Below are 20,898 nucleotides of genomic sequence, written 5' to 3' on the forward strand. Positions count from 1 at the left end.
ACTGTGTGTGATGTGGGGAGCACCGACCTGTTTCTTCTGCAGGAGGAAGTACTCGGAGTGGTAGATGTGATCGTTGACGGGATCCTCCACCCACAGCCACCAGGGCTCGCCCACCGAGCCGTGGACCTGAGCAATGGAGAGAGGGAGAGAAGATTAGACTCTGTTATTTTAAACAGGCAGATGCATTAGCACGAACGGTGGTGAAATGTTCAGGAATTATATATAAAATAGGATGAACATGAATAAAAATAAGAAATGCAAATATTTTTAAGAAATACTTACAAACAAAACACTGATTCACAAATGCATATGAAGCCATGTAACAAAGGTAAACTGATTTATTGATTATCGAATGCAGATTCAACAATTTCTATGACATTTTTGGTGCTGAAAAAAAAAAAAAAGTTGCATTTTTGTGAAAACCTGCTGGATTTTTTTTATGAAGTATCACAGCATTTGTTGGTGGATGGTCAAAAATCTTTGTTTCTTATTTTTATTTGTATTCAAATGTCATCTATTTCTGAATATTGAACCACAATTCACTCCATACATTAGCTGTGAGAGACAGCAGGCATAGGTAAATGGAAGTATACTAAATGCAAAGTCACTGTGTTTTGTGTGTGTGTGTGTGTGTGTGTGTGTGTGTGTGTGTGTGTATCTGGCAGCCTGTTTATAGATGACAAACAGTCGCTCCGGCCTGCTGCAGGGAGGTTTATAGCGGTGTGGCTGTTAGCTCAACTCACCCACATTACAGTACAACAGCTAATGCCTTTCTGCTGCTGTGGAAAGAATGGCTGGCTAACCGCCGGAGACAGGTTTATGAGACGCTTGAGTTTCCACAGAAAAAACACACACACACACCGCCGCCACCTACGTACAGTACAGCATTTCCCTAAACAAGTTACAGTAGTGGTTTTCTGGTATAGAGGCCACATAGGAATATATGGCACCGCCTGAGAAAAAGAGCAATAGTGGGATAAACTAGGGACATCATTCAGTCACTGTCGTCCACCTCTGATATGATGGAGGCTCCTTCCTGACAACGGCTAGTCAAGATGTTTTTATTATTACAGATATCTGACAAGAGAAGTTTTAGTGTCTCATGATGGTCTAAATCAGTGACTCTCAACCTTTTTCACATCAAGTCCACATTAATTTAGTCCACATTAGAGACACAGATCCCCATTTGATGAGATTTTGTCTCTCGGACCCAAATTTGAGAATATTTGTATTGTTCGATATGATTTTGTCCAGAATTCCATGACTATCTGTATTGTAGGTAGAGAGATAACAGTGAAACTATGATCAAAACAGTCATTCTTCTATATTCTCTAATGGTGTTAACTTCTTGTAAATGAAATAATGCTGAAGTTTAACAATTCATCAATTTGCTGGGGACCTCCTGGAACCCCTTCAAGGACCCCTGGCGGTCCCCGGACCCCATGTTGAGAACCAACGGTCTAAATGCTGTTTCAGACGCTTTTCCACCCTGAAAAGAATACAATTCTGGGGAGAAAACACTGAATACTTGTCATTTTTTGGGGCATGAACATAGTCGAATTTCAGTCAGTATCAGCCTTCAAAAACGCCCATATCGGTTTAACCCCGGAATAAACCGAAATAGAATTGGAACGCCAACGACTATCTGTTTAGGCTTTCGTAATGAGTCAGTACGGTCTTGGTTTCCTGGGTGCCGTCGGGGAGGGGGCTCATGTGTCGGTACATGTGTCCTGGCGATGCAGCCGGATCAGGGCTAAGCCAGCGAGTGTTCCATTACCACTCTCCCATGAACAGAGCATGCATTGCTAATCGGACATAAACATTCATCTTCATATTCGGCCCCGCTACAATGAGCTTCCTATTCCGCTCGGATTCCGTGGCAAACTCAGGAGTAAGCTTCCCATGATCCCCCTGGCCTCGCTGGCCGCTGAGGTGGGACATGCTGGCGAAGGCCAGGAGGCGTTCTGGCCGCGCTCGAGGGACAGATGGAGGGCTCGCCGTCCGTGAGGACAGTAGCATCTTTGCAACAACAGGGCGGAGGGACTGAAAGGGGCAATCAGTACAAAAATTGTACTGATGAATTTTTGTACTGATTGCTGATAATATTAACTGTTTACTAACATGAATTAAGCATGAACAGTGACATTAACAAAGATGAGTTCACATTAAATGCACAATAAACAATGTTGTTGTACATGATTGTTAAAGGATAAGGCTGGTGTTTTTAATGCATTCTTACCGTCAACAAATCCTATGAAAATAACAAAATCAGCAATGAATTTGTTTTGCCAGCAAGTCTCGTCCATATAGCCGGTGCCCAATGCAGCCATGTCCCAGCAGCCATAGAACTCCATTGTATTAAAAAACTATTAAAAACACGTCAAAGAGCCATGCCGTTGCTCTGGGCAGCATATTTCATCATCACGATGCACCGGGCCAGCCGACTTTTTCCTCAAACAACTTAATAAGCCGGCTGTAAACATGTTTGCAATCTCAGGAAAGTAGTTCTGTAGCATCGAAAATAGTCCCCGGCGTAATGAAGAATTTGTTCCCATTTGAATTTGATTTGGTAATAACTACAACACTCTGACTTTTCGTGGTAACAGTTAGTGATTTTTAAAATTGAAACGTCTTTGTGAGCTGTATTTCAAGGTTTTTAGCTTACAATTGGAGCCAATGACTTCCGGGTTGACGGCTAAAAACGGTACGTGGGAAGTCAGAAAGTAACGGGAGTAGAGCAAACGCATTGTTGATTTTGTTATTTTCATAGGATTTGTTGATGGTAAGAAATGCATTAAAAAACACCAGCGTTATCCTTTAATGCCAATGTATTGTCTGAATTGAAACTCTAACTCTTCATGTATTACTTAAACATATCCTGCCATTAACTAAAGTGAGTAAGTCACAACAAGAATTACCTTACGTGAATAGTGTGTTACCAGTATTATTATTCCAGTATTTAGCATGGTGATTGATGCATTACCTCTTCACTCGACATTTCTGTTGGATCTCTGCTCTAATTAGCTAGCTCACTCAGAGACTTTTATAAGAGAAAACTAACTTTAATGTCCCTTTAAGAGACAGCGCAGATAAGGCAATTCCTGAAAAGAAATCTACTAATCTCTCTCATTAGCAAGAGTCACTAGCAGCACTCGAGGGCAACTTCCGCTGACGGTGTAACACTTCCAGAAGTCGAGGCTGAAAAAGTGAAAAGCGCTCGTGGGACTTTATACATACAAACACTGCAGGGGTGTTTCACCAGCTGCTCGCGCTTGTTTATTTTCAGAGGCAACAGGGGTTGTTGCGACGAGATTCACACTTTCACTCATTACTCTTCCTCCCGCCGGTAGGAGAAGCGGGGAAAAGCACAGCGCGCTTTTCCCCGCTGACAGACCGCAGCACGCGAACGCACGATGACATATTACTGCTGCTAGGAGAGCTTTCCAGGCAGCGCAGAGGTGTGCTGCAACACAGCGGCTCTCCTGAAGTGGGGCGTTATTTATGCATGTGTTTGAATGTGTGTGTGCTGTAAATAAAGAAACTGAAGGGAACTTTAGGTGGACTAGAATGTAAGACTGGTTCTATCAGAAGGGTTCTTTATTATCTAACACTATGCAAAACTAATTTAAGAAGGGTATCTGAGGCCTGCTTATGAATACAGGTACGTATATTGGAAATTGGGGCTCAGACCAGCGCAAAATGGTCTAGCAATATCCAAGCTGCAGGGAGACATCAAATAACCCATGTAGGCATCTAATCCACTCTTCTAGACTCATTCACTCCTCAAGACTGTAAAGAAAATACCCCAGGCATTAATTGTATCCACATCTCCCCTTAGTAAGAGCAGGCACAATTAAAACAATTAAAACAAAATCCACTGTGCATAGGGCATCATATCATATGCTGATAGATAGCATGGGAGTACAGATGCAAAGAGCACTGAAAGTTTGACCAAAAGCTAAAATATTGGTTCCTTATATAGAAGTTTCAATTTTCCAACTTTACTATACATATCTAACTTATGATAAAAAACCTGAGGTCTGATTTTAAATGGAGACACGAGGAACACGGCATTTCCAACTTTGAGGAAAAACTGACAAAATAAACGTAGCAAGCTTAATAACAAAAACATCCATTCTTCATGAAAAGCTCCTTTACTCCTCAAAACTCTAAAGAAAGTATTTGTACCTCAATTTAATCTAAAAAAATCTAAAAAATCTAAAAGTGCATTTACCAGTCATAAAAAACAGTAAAAGTGTAAAAATCATTCGAATAACTCACAGGCGGAAGCCCTGAACGGCAATGTAAGAAAAAAAAATGGTGTTGTTTATCTCTAGTTTAACTTAATAAGTTGTTTGAATGAGATAAACTTAGAAATTGGCAGGGCGTCAGAAATATATTTAATCATACATCGCTGTATGGCAGCAGTAAACTAATGGATATATCTAATAGATAAATGGATAAATCGCAGATGTGAAGATTTATAGTTGATACTTGATTTGTAGAAAATAACTTTTACTACACCATGATGTAGTTTGGTCTGAAAATAACACCTGCCACCTACAGTACGTGTCACCCATGTTTACCTGGTCGTGCCACCTGAAGTCGGGGGTGATGATGAGGCGTACGCGGAGGACGGTGCGCGTGATTGGCTGGATGCTGGCCTCCATCAGGATTGAAGGGATCTGGTGGACGCACTGTTTGACCTTTAGCCCAATGTTGACGTGGTGCAGCATGTGACCTGGACACAGTAAAGAGGAGAAACTTCAATCTCACACATATTCACAACTTTTCATGAATAATGTTCTTCATGGTGTTTTGCAAATAAATGTAGTTTAGCTAAAAGTTGAATTGAATTAGTAATTGAATGTTTTTTAAGACTATGTCTTCACAATACTGGACCCTGATTGGTCAACAACACCAACTCCTCTAATTCAAATGAAATAAAGCTTCCAATCAGGCTTTTCAGTAATTCTTTAGTGAAGAGAACCAATCAGGACCAAGTCCAGTTGTGACGTGTTGAGTAGAGTTAGTCAGATTAATGATGAAACTGCAGAATTAATGATGAATTTAACAATGTCTTCATTACACATCTTTGATCATATATGTGTGTAAAAAATAACAATATTAAATAGAGGATAATTTGAATTCCTATAATATGGGACCTTGAACTGGTGCCAAACAAAAACACCATATACCCCCAATTTTTTTAAACCCTCTACAACTGAATTTAGGACTTTAAGATTGAAGCATTCTTCTTTTTCTTCTATTCTATTATTTCTATTGTGTTTTTTTTCTTATTACTAACATTATGAACAGTATTCAAGGACTTTTGAGGCCTTGAATTTCAACGATCATATTCAAGACAGGTTAAGACCCTGCTATAATGACTTGCCGCTACAGTCTAGTTGTCCTCACCGATCTCATCCTTCCTCATTTCCTTGAGTTTGTCCACAGTGAGCTTCCTCTCCTCCAGGCGTCTCAGGACTGTGTGGGGAAGGATTTGGAACTGGTGGAGGGGGTGAGCGAAGCCCCACAGCCGCTTGTCGATCACCTTACAGAGGGTGAGCAGGCGGTAGGTCATGGCCGGCCAGCGCTTCCTCAGGGCGATCTCGAACAAGGCCCTGACGATCCGAGCGGCATTCTGGGAAAAGTGATGAGGACAGAGAGTTAGCAGAGGGAGAGATGGATTTAGTATCTAGTATCTATCTATCTAGTATCTATTTAGTGTCTAACCCTAAACCCTAACCTTTCAGTTGAGCCTGCATAGCCAAGTATTTCAGAATTTTCAAGTGTCAGGAGACAGTAAAAGTTTTATATTTCACCAAAGCATCAATATCAGGAGTATGAGTATGGACCAGCGCCGATTCCAATACTACAGTTACTACTGGTGCATCTCTAGACAGATTACTTCACTTTTCCCAAGACAGCTATAGTTTTTCACACTACTTCACGCAGCACTCTACCATTGGAGTAGAAGGACAAAAAAGACATTTGTACTGGAGCAAAAGTCACTTTAAGCGCCTGAATGGTACATCAAGCTGTAGACTGGTGATTAATCACGTCTGATCAAGAGGCGGTCTGGCTGGGTTCAAACATCCAGGTCTGCCATGGCTGCGCGCTGATGGATTGCTCATGTCTGTTCTGAAGGAGAGGTCAGGTGGCAGTGTAGCTCGCTGATAGACTGGTCAAGTCTGGTCAGGCCGTGATTGATTTGGTCAGGTGTTAATGTAATCCGATTGATTGGTGAGGTCTGAATGTGCTCTGGTGATGGATTAGTGAAATCTGGCTGTGTGCTGATTGATAGCTGGGGTGAGACCTGGCAGGTCTGGCTGGCCACAGGACAACATGTGTTCAAGGGTGGGGAGAGCAGACAGACTCAGAAAGGCACCTGTTCGGCCACGCTCTTCTGCTTTATTTGTAAAGAAAGTGCTGCGCCAACCGCATTTTGTGCTGATAATGACAAGCAGATCATGCCACACCTACTTTGTTTCCATGTTGACCAGCTGCAGTAGCTACTACTGCTACTAGCAAACAGTGCTAATGTCCAACCGTCAAATGCTTAGAAACGCCCACAACACTGAGTACCACCTACTACTAACTTTACAACTACTACTTTCTCCATTTTCAACACAGAGTACCAACTACTACTAACTTTACTACTCGTTTCTCCACTTTCAGCACAGAGTACCAACTACTACTAACTTTACAACTACTACTTTCTCCATTTTCAACACAGAGTACCAACTACTACTAACTTTACTACTCGTTTCTCCACTTTCAGCACAGAGTACCAACTACTACTAACTTTACAACTACTACTTTCTCCATTTTCAACACAGAGTACCAACTACTAGGGGTAACGGTAACATTATTACCAATACTTCCTCCATTTTTAGCTAGCAAAACAGTGCTAATGTCCAACCGTCAAATGCTTAGAAACAACCACAACACAGAGTACCACCTACTACTACCTTTACTACCACTACTTTCTCCATTTTCAACACAGAGTACCAACTACTACTTTCTCCATTTTCAACATAGAGTACCAACTACTACTTTCTCCATTTGAGTACCAACTACTACTAACTTTACTACTCCTTTCTCCACTTTCAGCACAGAGTACCAACTACTACTAACTTTACTACTACTTTCTGCACTTTCAGCACAGAGTACCAACTACTAGGGGTAACGGTAACATTATTACCGGTACTTCCTCCATTTTTAGCTAGCAAAACAGTGCTAATGTGCAACCGTTGAACACTTAGAAATGACCACAACACAGATTACCAATGACTAATAACTTTACTACTACGTTCTCCATTTTCAACACAGAGCACCAACTACGACTACTTTCTCCATTTCCAACACAGAGTACCAACTACTACCAACTTTACTAGTACTACTACTAACTGTACTTCCTCCCTTTTTGAGGGTAACCTTTCGGCTGCCTACGTAACGTGAAACCCTGTCTACTCTTTATTGAGATTGGTCGGTTCACGAAAAAAGCAGTCCACGTCAGGAGTGCTTCTCTAAGAATTAGAACTTTAGAACTAGCACTTCGCTCTGCCTAACAAGTCGTCAGTCACAGCACCTTTAATAAACTGGACGCTTTTGGTCCACCTTGTAGCCGCTCCCCATTCACTTTAATGTAAAAAAAGGCACTGTCCATTTGAAAAAAAAAGCAGAATACTGTGAAAGCAGCATAGACCTGATGTTCATCTGCTGCTATACACAGAGAGTGCGAAACTCAACCAAAACTTACACTTAATAACTACACTAACAGCAAACAGTCCCCATTTATTCTGGCATCTTCTTATAGATGAATGACCGCTCTCAGGTTTCAGTCCCTGCTGCTGTTTAGCCTCAGTGTCTCTTAAAGGGTTTTGATGCTGTAAATATTTAGGTGACCCCTGGTGTCTCTGCTCTGCTGGGCTATAATAACTGTTTTCTCTCACGGTGAGTCCTGCTGTTTTGCGGTCAACTGCAAAAGCTGCAGAACTGCTCAATCGCACAGTTGCTAAAGCCATTGCTCAGCATGTGTGTGCATGCGTGTGTGTGTGTGTGTGGTTGCATAAGCAATCGTGCGTGCATGCATGGCTATATGTGCATATGTGCCTGTATAGCAGAGTGGATGTGTACATGTGTGTGAGTGAGTTTTGTGTAGGAGTAGGCTAGCAGTGTGGAGTCTGGATTTAACATCAGATCCACATTGCTGTGCTATGGCGGCCATCACAGACTCTCCGGCCGCACATCTGAAATCAGCCGAATTAGGAGCAAAGAGGGAATCTGCCTGAACTATTCCAACTATTCAGCCACATGGAATCAGTTATTTGCGGGAAATCTTGGATAGATGGCTTCACCAGAAGATGAGAAGAGTTAAGGGAAGGGAAGATGAGAAAAGGAGGGAGGGGGATTAGATTCCAGTCCAATTGTAAAATATGTACCCGGGAACGTATTAATTTCCAGATTTGTAAAATCATCTGATTTTCAAGAGGACAAAGCCGTGATGCCTGCTTGCCGATTAAATATGGCAGTTCATGAAAGACTCTTAATACACCCAAACAATGAAAGCACTGATGAAACAGGAAACATATCTATTGTTTGTTATGATATGATTATTTAGGATGCAGAGATAAACCCCTGATTGTACATATGGTGGAGACTTTCTGCTGTACAAATCTGACCGCAGACATCGTTGGTGGATTCCTGGTTTCTAAGCAGCTCGCCTCCACTCTCAAGGTACAAATGAAGCTTGGGAGAACATTTTACTATTGAATGCTTATAAAGGGTTAGCCAACAGAAGAAGTGTGTGGACGTTTGTTAAGAGTGTTTAAATGACTTTAAATGACACGGACACTGGTTACTACGATATCCGACATGCCTTTAGTGGTTTTTGAAGGATTTATATAACTACATGTTCTCAATTTGAAACAGTTATTATAGATATTGGTGATTATGTACAATTGCATAGTACATGCGTTCAAACCAAATGATTTATAATTTCAATATGGTTTGCAAATATAAAATGTTGCTTGTTGGTTTTTGAACATTTACATTTTGTACACTACTTTGGCAATGTTTTTTCCTGATAAACAGTCATGCCAATAAAGGTACTGAACTGTGTTTATGCATTAGGCTTTGACAGATATGGGTTTTGGAAGGTTGACACTTACTTTGATACTTTGTTCCAATATTCAATATGTTTAACTTTGACCATTTTCATACTAAAAAATTATAAAAAAAAGATTCAGTGTTTCCCAGGGTGGAAAAGCCCATGAAACAGGATTTAGACCATCGTGGGTCACACTAAAACTTTCCACTGGAACACAGTAAAACTCTCCAATCTCTCCTGAAACCCAGGATGATGATGATGATAATGATGATAATAAATAATATCTAATGATATTAAAATTAATAATAAACATATGCATACATACTTGTGTGTAATCAGATCAAAATGTGCCATTAGAATCAATTCAGGTTAAAGGCTTCCCATAGACAACCAGTGTAGTATTGATCAATTCTACAATAAATATGTAATCAATCAAACTGCAGTGGATGAGGTGGATGACACTGATTAGACTAGATCCGAATTTTGATAAAAGACCAATATCGGCCCCATATATTGGCAAACTGATATATCGGTCTAACCTATATAAGTGTGTGTGTGTGTGTTGTACATTGTCCTGACCTGTGCCACGTAAGACAGGTCTGAGATGAGGGAGAAGCTGTCCACCTCCCCTCTGCCGATGTAGGTCTGCAGCAGAATATTGATCTTGCCGTAGCCGTTCTCCACCCCGCCTGAAGCCGGCAGCTCACAGTAGTTACACAGCAACTGCTCCAGCTCCTCCACCTCCTCGTCACGGACCTGCCAACACACACCACCAACACAACGCACTCACATTTTCATAGCTTTATCCAGTGTTTAGTGAATTCATATATTTAAAACAGTAGGAGTGATGTAGTTTGATAGAGTACAGATATAGAGGAGTGATGTAGTTTGATAGTGTTCAGCTATAGAGGAGTGATGTAGTTTGATAGTGTTCAGCTATAGAGGAGTGATGTAGTTTGATAGTGTACAGCTATATAGGAGTGATGTAGTTTGATAGTGTTCAGCTATAGAGGAGTGATGTAGTTTGATAGTGTGCAGCTATAGAGGAGTGATGTAGTTTGATAGTGTGCAGCTATAGAGGAGTGATGTAGTTTGATAGTGTTCAGCTATAGAGGAGTGATGTAGTTTGATAGTGTTCAGCTATAGAGGAGTGATGTAGTTTAATAGTGTGCAGCTATAGAGGAGTGATGTAGTTTGATAGTGTTCAGCTATAGAGGAGTGACTACACTCCTGCTCCCCCAGGTTGATTACACAGCCTTAAAGAACTAGTTCACCCAAACTGAAAATTGTCTCATTATCTAATCACCCCCATTCCCAGTGGAAACTCCATTCAAGCTTGTACAACCATGAAACACATGGTTAGAATGCAGTTCCATCTCTGTCTTCTAACAAACTATTGAAATGAAAGGGACTGGTGTATTAGAGATACAAAAAGGACATAAAATGACCAGCAAACAGCTTGTGCAACATGATCCAAGTGACATAATGAGGTACATCTAGGCCTTTTGGAATCACAGTGCAAATGTTTGGCTACAAAACACTTGAATTATGCTGCATGAGCTGTTTAGAAAAGTCTGATGGTCATTTTATGCTTGTTTTGGATCTCGAAACAATCTGCCCTTTTTCACTTTGATTTTTTGTGAGAAGGCTGAGGAAGCAGTTAACTCTGTTTAGTGGTCTTATAAACTTTAATGGAGTTTCGACTGACATGGGGGTGTGTAGATTAAATTCTTCATTTTGGGTGAACTAGTCCTTTAAACAGCGAGATCTCAAGCCTAGACTAAAGCTGTGACGGCCACAGCTGTAGGATACAGACGCCGACTTCTCACCTTGACCTGGTCAAACTCCTCGGCCTTGGACACGATGCTGAGGATGTCGGCCTCGGTTCTCTGGGAGTTGAACAGCTCGTTGAACGTCTTCACACAGACATGGAAGAGAGAGAGGAGAGGATATTGGACTCCATTTCAATCAGGAGAACATAGCATGTTCTGATTTTGACAGATGTTTCACACTGGATATCGCAGTCTTGAATACATATTGGGCAGTTATTGGTTTTTCATTAAAAATCAGATATGAGCCAGAGTTGTTAACCTACGGAGGTTCGTCCCTGAACGCAGCTAGTCAATATGTTTTTATAATTAGAATCATTATTATTATTATTACAGATCATTACAGTGTGGTGTGAGAGGATTTTACTCTGCACCTACCTCACCCTGCCTCCCCAGCATTAAACATCAGCTATCAGTATCAGCCTTAAAACATCAATATCCATCTCAAAAACAAATGAACACCTTAATATAAGTATATCATTCATCTTCAGCTGTACCTCTATGGTGTTGTATCTGATGTAGAAGTGGCTGGCCGTCCTGCCCAGGTCGGTGGAGGCGAAGTAGCCGGTGCGCTCCTCGAAGCGGATCATCCTGGCCTTGTCTAGCTTCCTGCCCGACTCCACCACCAGCTCCTTTCTGTACAGCTCCAGAGCGGGATCCATCTGAGACACACACACACACACACGGTGGGAGGCTCAGTTGGGGATAAGAAGCGATGCGAACTTGATCTCGGGTGACTTGGGAAGATGAGTATGGGTGAGCATGGGTTTAAATTAAGCGATGTGTATTCAGTGTTTCCCACAGTTGGCCAAATTGCTTCAGGAAGAGGGTTTGCGGGGCAATTCCTGTATTCAATCTCTTCAAATAATGATGAACTTTTTTTTCTTTTTTTTCTTCAGTTGTGTGTTTTTATGGCCTATTTGCATAGGCTATATATTGATATTTTGGCTGCATTTTTATCGACATTTCATTTAGTGAACTTCTCATTCTCATTTAGCGAGTACTCTATTAACTATAAGCTAATGAGGATAGTACTGCCTGACTAAAGGAACATTAGCTATTATACTCCCACCTGCTTATCACTTGTTTTCTGAAGCAAATATATAAACACAGCTAATTACAAATGGGTTACCTCCTCAACATAAAACATTAAATCAATCAGTGACACCGTGCACTGCATCAGAGCCGCAATGAATTATGGTAAATGTAGTTCACTAACATGCTTTCAGTGCATTAAGTCTTTGTCTTTAAAAAAAATATAATGATGGGAAATGCCAGGTTTAAACCGCAGCTTACTGCATCGCATCACCAGAAAAAAATGTGAAATGAAAATTCACTTTGGCAGCTGTTGATTTACTCAAATATAATCAATAGATGGGAAATCCTGGTGTTATAAGAGTAAGAGAGAGAGACAAGAGTAAGATTGGTGTAGATGTGTAACCTGGTAGGCCTTGTGGTTGATGCCATACACCAGTGGGTTGGCCCTCATGCGAACGTAGAGGTAGGTGTAACTCAGCCACTTCACCGCCTCCTCCACATTGGTGACGGACCCCAGGGCGACCTGACCAGCAGGGGAGAGAAGAGAGAGAGATTCCTCAGACACAAGCGCGGTCATTGCTAGTCTCTGCCGCCATCTTGTGGACAGTTCAGACATCTGCAGGCTGAGCAGAAGCAGTCTGGTCTGTTTCTATCTGCTCCTTTAAAGTCCTGCCTTTCCCAAACTGAGGTACACTGCCTGTCAAAAGTTTGGGGACACCGCATTTTTCTTTATTTTGACTATTTTCCACATTTTAGAATAATAGTAAAGACATCAAAACTATGAAATAACACAAATGGAATTATGCAGTGACCAAAAAAGTGTTCAACAAATCAAAACTATGTTATGTTTTAAATTCTTTAAAGTCGCAGCCCTTTGGAAAGAAATTCATACATAGGCACCAACTTCGCTGTTTATATTTGTCTAAGAAACACATTTCAAGCATTTAAGCAGAAGACTTTAGATCAAAATGGCTTTAAGATCATGAAAAACATAGTTCATTCAATCAGGTGTGTCCAAACTTTGGACTGGCAGTGTCTGTATTTTGGCAAGGACATGCAGGCTGATGTGAATATGGATTAAACAAAAAAAATATATAATTTACTTTTACCATAGGCCTACAGTTTGGAACCACCAGACGCTCAAAGCCAAAACAAAATAAGAGATCAATCTATTAATAATTCCCACAGCGATTGTCATGACAATCATAGGGAGAAGAAAACTTTACAAGGCCGTGTTGTCACCCGACTCATCAACAACTGGATTCTTCAGCCCTTCTCTGGCTCCTCTCCATCCCATCTGAAAATATTTGAGGCAGATGGCAACACTGAAAGCAATGAGCCGGAAATTGAAAACCGACTTTGAGCAGAAGCCACTGCCAGACTTCTCAACAGTAGGATGCACCGTGCATCATGCCTCGTACAACGCATTTTAAATCCCTGAGTGCATTTGTGAGTGGCTCCTCAGCAAAAACTGACACGAAAACACGAAACAGACATAGACTGTGTGGAGACTGAGAGGCCCGCCCAACTCAGTTTGGTGAAGTGGAGCGCATTGCTCATGCCAAGTACACCACTCTTATTGATCTCTGCAGTGACTTGTGCATTTGTCTTTAAAATGGACTAGAAAAGGTAACAGGAGCAGGCTGTCTATGGAGAGTGGCTTCTGCTGAAAGAGAAAACGACTACGTAATATAACATACAAGTAATAATCCACCTCTTTCACTGGTGCTGGACAGGGATTAAACTATAGCAATAGCAGGAGCTGCAAGTAAGGATTATTTTCATTATCAATTAATCTATGGATTATTTTTTCGATTAATCATTTAGTCTATGAAATAATCAAAAATAATGACAAATGGCCATCACAAGCTTCCTCAGCCTGACCAGCAGCCAAAAACCCCCCCAAAGTATTCATTTTATAATGATATGAAACAGAGAAAAGCAAATCTTAGCATTTGTGAAGCTGTAACCAGCAAATTTTTGGTATTTTACTTGATAAATGACTAAAACAATCGATCGACACATCGATTAATTAACTAATCGTTTCAGCACTAGACAACAGATTACTGACTCAAGGACTATAATACAGTAATACAAACCCCCAAATGCACCAAAGACACAATTACAACAATTATATACAAATACAGATATCAATATTTACACAATTCAGATACAAATACTTGATAGAAGAGATATTGAGATTTTGTTTATAGTCATTAGCCCTATTCGCATGGGATTAGTATTATGTGGGGACCTCATGTAATTACTGAATTACCCCGCAACATTGCACAGGATAATGAAATGCACTGGAATCACCAGTGCCCCAGATACAACTGCAAAAGGTCAAGATTTCAAAAGTTTGACCCAAAAATGCATTAAAAATCTTCTTCTATAAATTCTATTCCTCCCTCCATTTGGTCTAGAAGAAGAAGAAAGAGAAATTGCACAGTACAAACAAATTATGTCTGAAATTACTAAGAGTTCGAAATCCCATGGGATTATCAGGGACCTCTGTATTCACAAAAATAGGTTTTTACTTTTACAGCCATGGTAAAAGTTTGCATGGGTGCGTGTGACTTGCCTCTGCGTTGAGGTTGTCCGACAGGCTCTCCAGGAACTGGCTCTCGATGGGGTTCTGCTGGGTCAGCAGGGTCAGGTAGTGGCTCAGCTTGTCGTGCGTCGTGATGATGGTGCCCTCGCCGTACTTGTCGAACTGCGGGCGACCGGCGCGCCCGAAGATCTGCATGACGTCCAGGATGCCCAGGTCCACCAGGGTGCCGCGCTTGGCGTCGTAGATCTGAGTGCCCTGTGAACGCGGGGAGAGGAGAGACGGGGTGAGAGGACAGCGAGACTGCAGAAGATTAACTCAAGTAGAGGTAAAATTATTGGTGTGAAAATTCAGCAAAAGTAAGAAGTAGCTCATTTAAAATGTACTAAGTTACCGAGTTACTTATACTTATATATGATCTTTCATGTAATGCAAAAAGGACGAGAGCACAATATGGTTCAATAGTCCAATATGTGATATTGCACGTTTTTATAGACTATGTTGTTATGAAAAATAGATTCTAAAATTCATGTCATTATTTGATCCTTGATTTAAAAAAATGAAAATACCAATCAGTAGTAAAGTTAGCAAACTACCTGGATGACAACCAGGCAAACACAAACCAATACTGCAACTGGATGGATGTTAACTAAGCTACTATTATAGATATATTTGAGTTATATTTGATAACTTCATGTTCCGTCCACATGCTTGAACAAATTTGATGCAGATACAATTTGCAGCTGTCCAGTTTCTGATGCAATGCTTACGGAGAGCCTCCAAAATCTGTACTTTGTAATGGATGTGATTGAAAATGTACCAAAGTAAAAGAATTCAGTCAAAATATATTAAAGTAAAGTGAAATTACTGTCTTCAAATGTCATAAAAGCACACAAAAAAACCTACTCAATTACAGTAACAGTAAATTCTGATTTGTTACTTCCACCCTTGTTGCTACTTCAGCAGAATCACAAAATGAAAAAACAAAAAATGAAAGCGTATGCTGAGAGACCAGCGCACAGTCAGACCTTGATGATGACGGCGTGGGCTGGCAGGTTGACTCCCCAGGCCAGGGTGGCGGTGCAGACCAGCACCTTGAGGTGCCCCCTGGAGAACATGCTCTCCATCATGCTGCGGTCGGACCGCAGCATGCCAGCGTGGTGGATCCCGAAGCCCTCCGGGAACATCTCCTTCATCTGCTTGTTTCTGGAGCGCTGGATCTGGAAGAGAGCAGTGGAGGAGGAGGAGGGCGGGGTGTCAAGGATGGGAGACGAGCCCAGATCTGATACGGGGGATCGTGTTAAGCTGGGGTGAAATGAGAGGAAGCTGACAGAGATCCAGCTGAGTCGAAGCAATACTTCTAAAAAGAATAATATCACTGTTTTTAGGACTTATCTCAATTTCTGTAGTTAACGGGTGTGACGGTGCTGACAGCCTTTCCTTCCCTTTTATGATATAGATTAAAACGCTATACCTCTGCAGCTGACAAGGCACACACACACACACACACACACACACACACACACACAGATTGAGATGTGTGTTGCTGACTGGCAGCAGGGCCGTGACCTGGCTGGGCTTGAAGGGTTTCCTCATCACGGAGCTTTATCTCTCTCTCTGGGCATCTAAATGGAGGTCAGTGGCCACCAGGCCTCTGCAGCGCAGAGAGAAAGCCCATTACAGCCAGCACCTGTCTCCCTTTGAGAGAGAGAGAGAGAGTGTGTGTGTGTGTGTGTGTGTGTTAGAGTGAACGCATGTCTGTGTTTGTGTGCAAACCCTCATGAAGAAAGCTGGAGGACGGAGCGTTCAGCAACAAACTGTACTGCAGCTTGGGCCAATATTTTGTGAATATCGCGATATTTCCTGTGATATCAAATACCCCCCTTCTTCTCCACCCCTCCCGGCCATGGCACCATGTGTTGCTTAGATCACAATTGTACAAGCTTTTAAACTTATAAACCTATGATGTACTAGTGGTAGGATAGTAAGAAAATAATCATACTTGAAGTGAAAAATGTATCTTTTTAATTCAAGTGGGTTCCCTTTTCCACAACCAGCCCGTTTTTCTGGAAATAGCAGGAATGAGCAAATTATACCAAATGGCCGTTGTTTCCTCCAATGCTTGAATAGTAAGAACAAATGTCTAGGCTAATAATAATTAGTATTATTATAGCCTAGAAATTTGATGTGATTTGGAAGAAATAACCCCTGAAAAAACCCGAAAAAAAAACTGAAACCACCTCCCCTGCGATAATATCGTATATCACGATATTTTGGCGGGACAGTATCGCGATATCAAATTTTGGATATTGCCCAAGACAATAGCTACGTACTGTATGTTTCCATGCAACTGGCAGGCAAGATTTTTTATTTTAGGCATTTTTTATGCTTTATTGACAGAGATAGTGTGAGAGAGAGACAGGAAGGTACAGGAGAGAGAGAGGGGAGGACATGCAGCAAATGACCATGGGCTGGATTCGAACCCGGGTCGCTGCGGGAAGGACTGAGCCTTATATGGTACGCGCTCTACTCGGTGAGCCACCGGGACGCCCCGCAGGCAAATTTTTTAGTGAACTTTTGAAATTTTGCTAAAAAGCACAAAATGCAAATCAAGTTTGCTTCCATCAGCTGGGATGAAGAGAATAAATCAGCTTCCTCCTGCCTGACAGACTACATGCAGGGTGGGAGGGGTCTCTAATGATGAAGAGCTTTGCTGTGACAACAGCTGGTATAAACATCCTCAATGGACTGAAGACATGAGCCTATGAGGTTTTAGCAGTCTTACCAAATCTTTCGTCGAAAAACATCCAGCAGAAAAAGAGTCTTTCAAGACGTCATTCATATTGGGCAAGTCGGTACTGTTCTTTAGCATCAGCAAATATTTCACGATCCATATTTCATGCTTTCGACAGAGAAACACACTTGGCAATCTTCTATTTCACTAACTAATGGCTGAACAACACTTATTATACATGGGAGAAACAACACGGATGACATTTCTGGGACGTCGTGGTGGGCATATTTTACAGACTTTCTGAACGTCCAAAGCCACTTCTGAAGTGTTGCGCAATGAGACCGAACCATTTGTCATGCTGATAAATGCCAAGCCTGCGTCATTATTTTAGCAAATGTGTTTCCATCGCTGTTTGTCACATCATTTCAACAAACACATCAACAAAGAACCTCCCAGCCTCGAGCGACAACGAGAGCCTTTTAGCGAATTGTGTCGTTTCCCATTCAGCCTTTCTAATTCAATACATCGTAGTTCACATAAAAGTGCTTGGACGGCTAGAAATTCGATAAAGATTCACCAAGGACAACGTTTAAAAATATCATTTGCTTTAGAATTTGAACGCCTCTACCCCTCTTCCTTTCTAATGAGCTGAATTCTGGTATCCTGAAGAACTGCGATCCTTCTTATCTTGGTATTCCTCCGTGGTGAAAAACTCCTACTCCTGTCTTCTTCGTATCCCGCCATAAAACAGGCTTTATCAAAAACACTATTGAGTAATGAACGGTGGATTTATAGTAAGTTCTAAGGCAAGTTCCACAGAAGTATACTTCATCGTCACTAATCGAAGTGCTATGATGCCGCCCATCCAGGTGTCTATGTTGAGTGCACTGACTTACTCAGATGACACTACTGTAAAAATGATGTAATACAACATAAACCAATCGGCGTATGAAAAACAAAGAGCAGCATCAGGCCTGGTGGGAGTCCTCGGGGCCAGGCTGTGCACTGTGCGGTTCAAAGCCATGTGCGGTGGGGAATGTGGGTAATTGAAATGCTACAGCTGAGGCTTTGCTTTGAGGTGTCAGTGTGTGTTACGGCCGTGCTCCCGGCTTCTAATCTAAGGTGAGTTAGCACTGATGTCTACTGTGCCATGGCTGTATTTGAGATGGCAGCGCCCTAAGCTCCTGATCAGCTCCCATTAGGCCCCGCTGCTCCCCCTGCAGGGCCCGACTCCGTCCGCGGACAGCCAGCTGCCAGCTCGGCTCACCGTCCATCACAGTCGCAAGTACATACAGAACATCAGCTAAACACCAGGGCTGGAATCAACTGCGCCAGAGGTTCTCAAACTTTTCCCAAGGATCACAAAATGTGTCTATGTTTCTTCCTATTTAATTTGGTGAGGTGGGTAAATAATAGTGACGGGAAGACGTATCGAAATTGAATATATCGTGATACAAAAATGTGACAATACGTATCGTGGGGCAGAAAAATGAATCACGATATTAGCTCCATTTTATTCTGCTGTAGTAATCACAAATGAGATGCTTGACCATCACAGTTTCACAAGCTCTCCATCCAAATTATATTATTGTCACTTTGTAACAACATTTTTAAATTGTTGTTTACATTCTAGCGAGCCAATGCCGTCGCTAGAAAGATCTGTGTCTCAGAAATAAACAGAATTCCGCACAGTCAGACTTTGTTGTCATTGAGCTTTTATTTATTACACCTCATGGATCCCGGAGACCTGGGCAGTGGCAACAGCCTTTCAACAGATGTAGAGCCATCAATCATCACAGGTACCGGCACCACATGACAATTTCACTACGCAGGGTCGCAAAGACATCAAGAGTTGGGCTTTCAAAGTGTAAAATCACACCAAAACGGCAACAAATGACACCAGTGGCTCTGTGGTGATGAGTAGCACATAAACGGCTTCTGTTTCACAGCGTTACCACCAACACCACCTCCACTCGCTCGTATTCATTTACTTTGTCAAATTGCGGCAGAATGGCTAATTGTTGATTTCATTTAGTGGCCCTTGATAGTCATAATGTTTGGCCCTCATGGTGACAGGCTTTTAACGCTGGATGGGCAAGAGAGAGAGTGGGAGGACGAGCTACTTACACCCACTCTCCTCCACTTCTCTGTCCCTATCTACCTCTATATCTCACTATCCCGCTCTGTCTCGCCTTTACGTGAGAGGCGACACATTTCTGTAGGCTTTAAAGTGAAACACAGTCTTAAGTATGTTGGAAAGCAAGGAGGGTTGCATTTGTGTGTGTGTACTTGTGTGTCGATGCGTTGTCCTTTCTTGTATACAAAGATGAAAGCAAGCCAGCATATGATATCAGTCCTTTGTTCTAGCGTGGGGGAGAACATGGTGGGTGGCGCAGCGGAACAGTTCACACTCCAGTCAGCTGTTTTAATGCTGATGATGAAGCAATTAAACAGGAAAATGGACTTGCTATGCATTACAACGATAACATGGCAGACCGCTCCCTTAGGCTACGAGACTGCAGATGAGCCAGAATACCGAGAATAATCTGGCTGGATGCAGGAGTACTTGGAGTTTTCTCTAAATCTGTCCCGGAATGATGCAGTGTTGTTTCTATTTAAGGCTGCGTTTTTTGTGGCATGTGTGTATCATATCACTATGTAACACCTATTTCCATCCGCCTTTGTGTTTTGGCTCATTGTAGTTGATCGGTCTACTGGGGTATCGGTTTGGCTACTGTGACAGATTGTCACAGATCTGACACAATGAAAGGACCGGCGGTGGACGTGCCTTGTAAAAATAGCACCGAATGAAAGCAAACAGAGACATTAATGAGCCTGCTCTCGTGTCGCTGTGGCGTCCCTAGAGGCTTTTCGCACCGAAGCATCAGTGCGTCTGCGGCAGCGAGAGTGCGTCTTGTCAAACAAGATGACATGAAACCCGCACATCAAAGACCACACAGTGGGGAGAGTTGAAAGAGAGAGAGCCTTCGAGATGTCCTCGCGAGCAAAGTGACGAGCGTCTGTACTGTCTGTCTCTACCTTAGCGTCTCGTTACCCCAGAGTACCTCTCCACAAACTGAACACTCCTCTCTTAAGTACCGTGCGTCCTTACTCGTCCCTATACAAATCTTTGATATAGCGCAGCATGCCGATGTACAACCGCCGTCCGATCCATAAATTAGCCCTCAGTGTGTTTTAGTTCTCAACGGCCCTCAGCGTTTCACAGTGGGGTTTTTGCAACATGAGCTGTGCAATGCGCCAACGGGACCACAAGGTGTCTCTTAACCTCCACAGTAGAGTTCCTTCTCTCCTCTGGAATGAGCAGAGACGAGCTTGTACCTTTCATATGAGAGTTGGAGATAAAAAAATAAAAAAATAAATAAAAGGTGGGGGGGGGGGGGGGGGGGGGGGGGAATTGGGCGGCAGAGAGGAGAGGAGGTGAAGGGAGACTAGGGAGGAGATGGAGGGAGGGGGAAAGGAGAGGGAGGTGGAGGCGAGGATCCTCCGTCGGAGCAAATGAAAGTCAGGAGGGCTTTAAATACAGTCCTCTCCCTGGGGAGAGCCATGGTCAGAGGCATCCTGCACACTGGTCGGGGCAATATGATGAGCTTACAATGTCGACGGTTACAATTTT

General features: G+C 42.3%; 1 protein-coding gene across 1 annotated transcript in view; it reads right to left on the minus strand.

Moving 5' to 3' along the window:
• Positions 1–20,898, minus strand: part of ascc3 (activating signal cointegrator 1 complex subunit 3) — a 134,114-nt gene that overhangs the window by 36,411 nt on the left and 76,805 nt on the right. The window contains exons 15-23 of the mRNA XM_071902063.2: positions 15,559–15,750; positions 14,564–14,788; positions 12,386–12,505; positions 11,442–11,606; positions 10,945–11,031; positions 9,695–9,871; positions 5,419–5,644; positions 4,587–4,741; positions 28–126 (exon numbers count right to left, since the gene is read on the minus strand). Coding sequence (XP_071758164.1) covers positions 28–126; positions 4,587–4,741; positions 5,419–5,644; positions 9,695–9,871; positions 10,945–11,031; positions 11,442–11,606; positions 12,386–12,505; positions 14,564–14,788; positions 15,559–15,750 — 1,446 coding nt within the window. The remainder of the gene's footprint in view (positions 1–27; positions 127–4,586; positions 4,742–5,418; positions 5,645–9,694; positions 9,872–10,944; positions 11,032–11,441; positions 11,607–12,385; positions 12,506–14,563; positions 14,789–15,558; positions 15,751–20,898) is intronic.

Source organism: Centroberyx gerrardi, chromosome 12 (genome assembly GCF_048128805.1).
Source record: "Centroberyx gerrardi isolate f3 chromosome 12, fCenGer3.hap1.cur.20231027, whole genome shotgun sequence".
In the NCBI taxonomy this organism is placed as follows: domain Eukaryota; kingdom Metazoa; phylum Chordata; class Actinopteri; order Beryciformes; family Berycidae; genus Centroberyx; species Centroberyx gerrardi.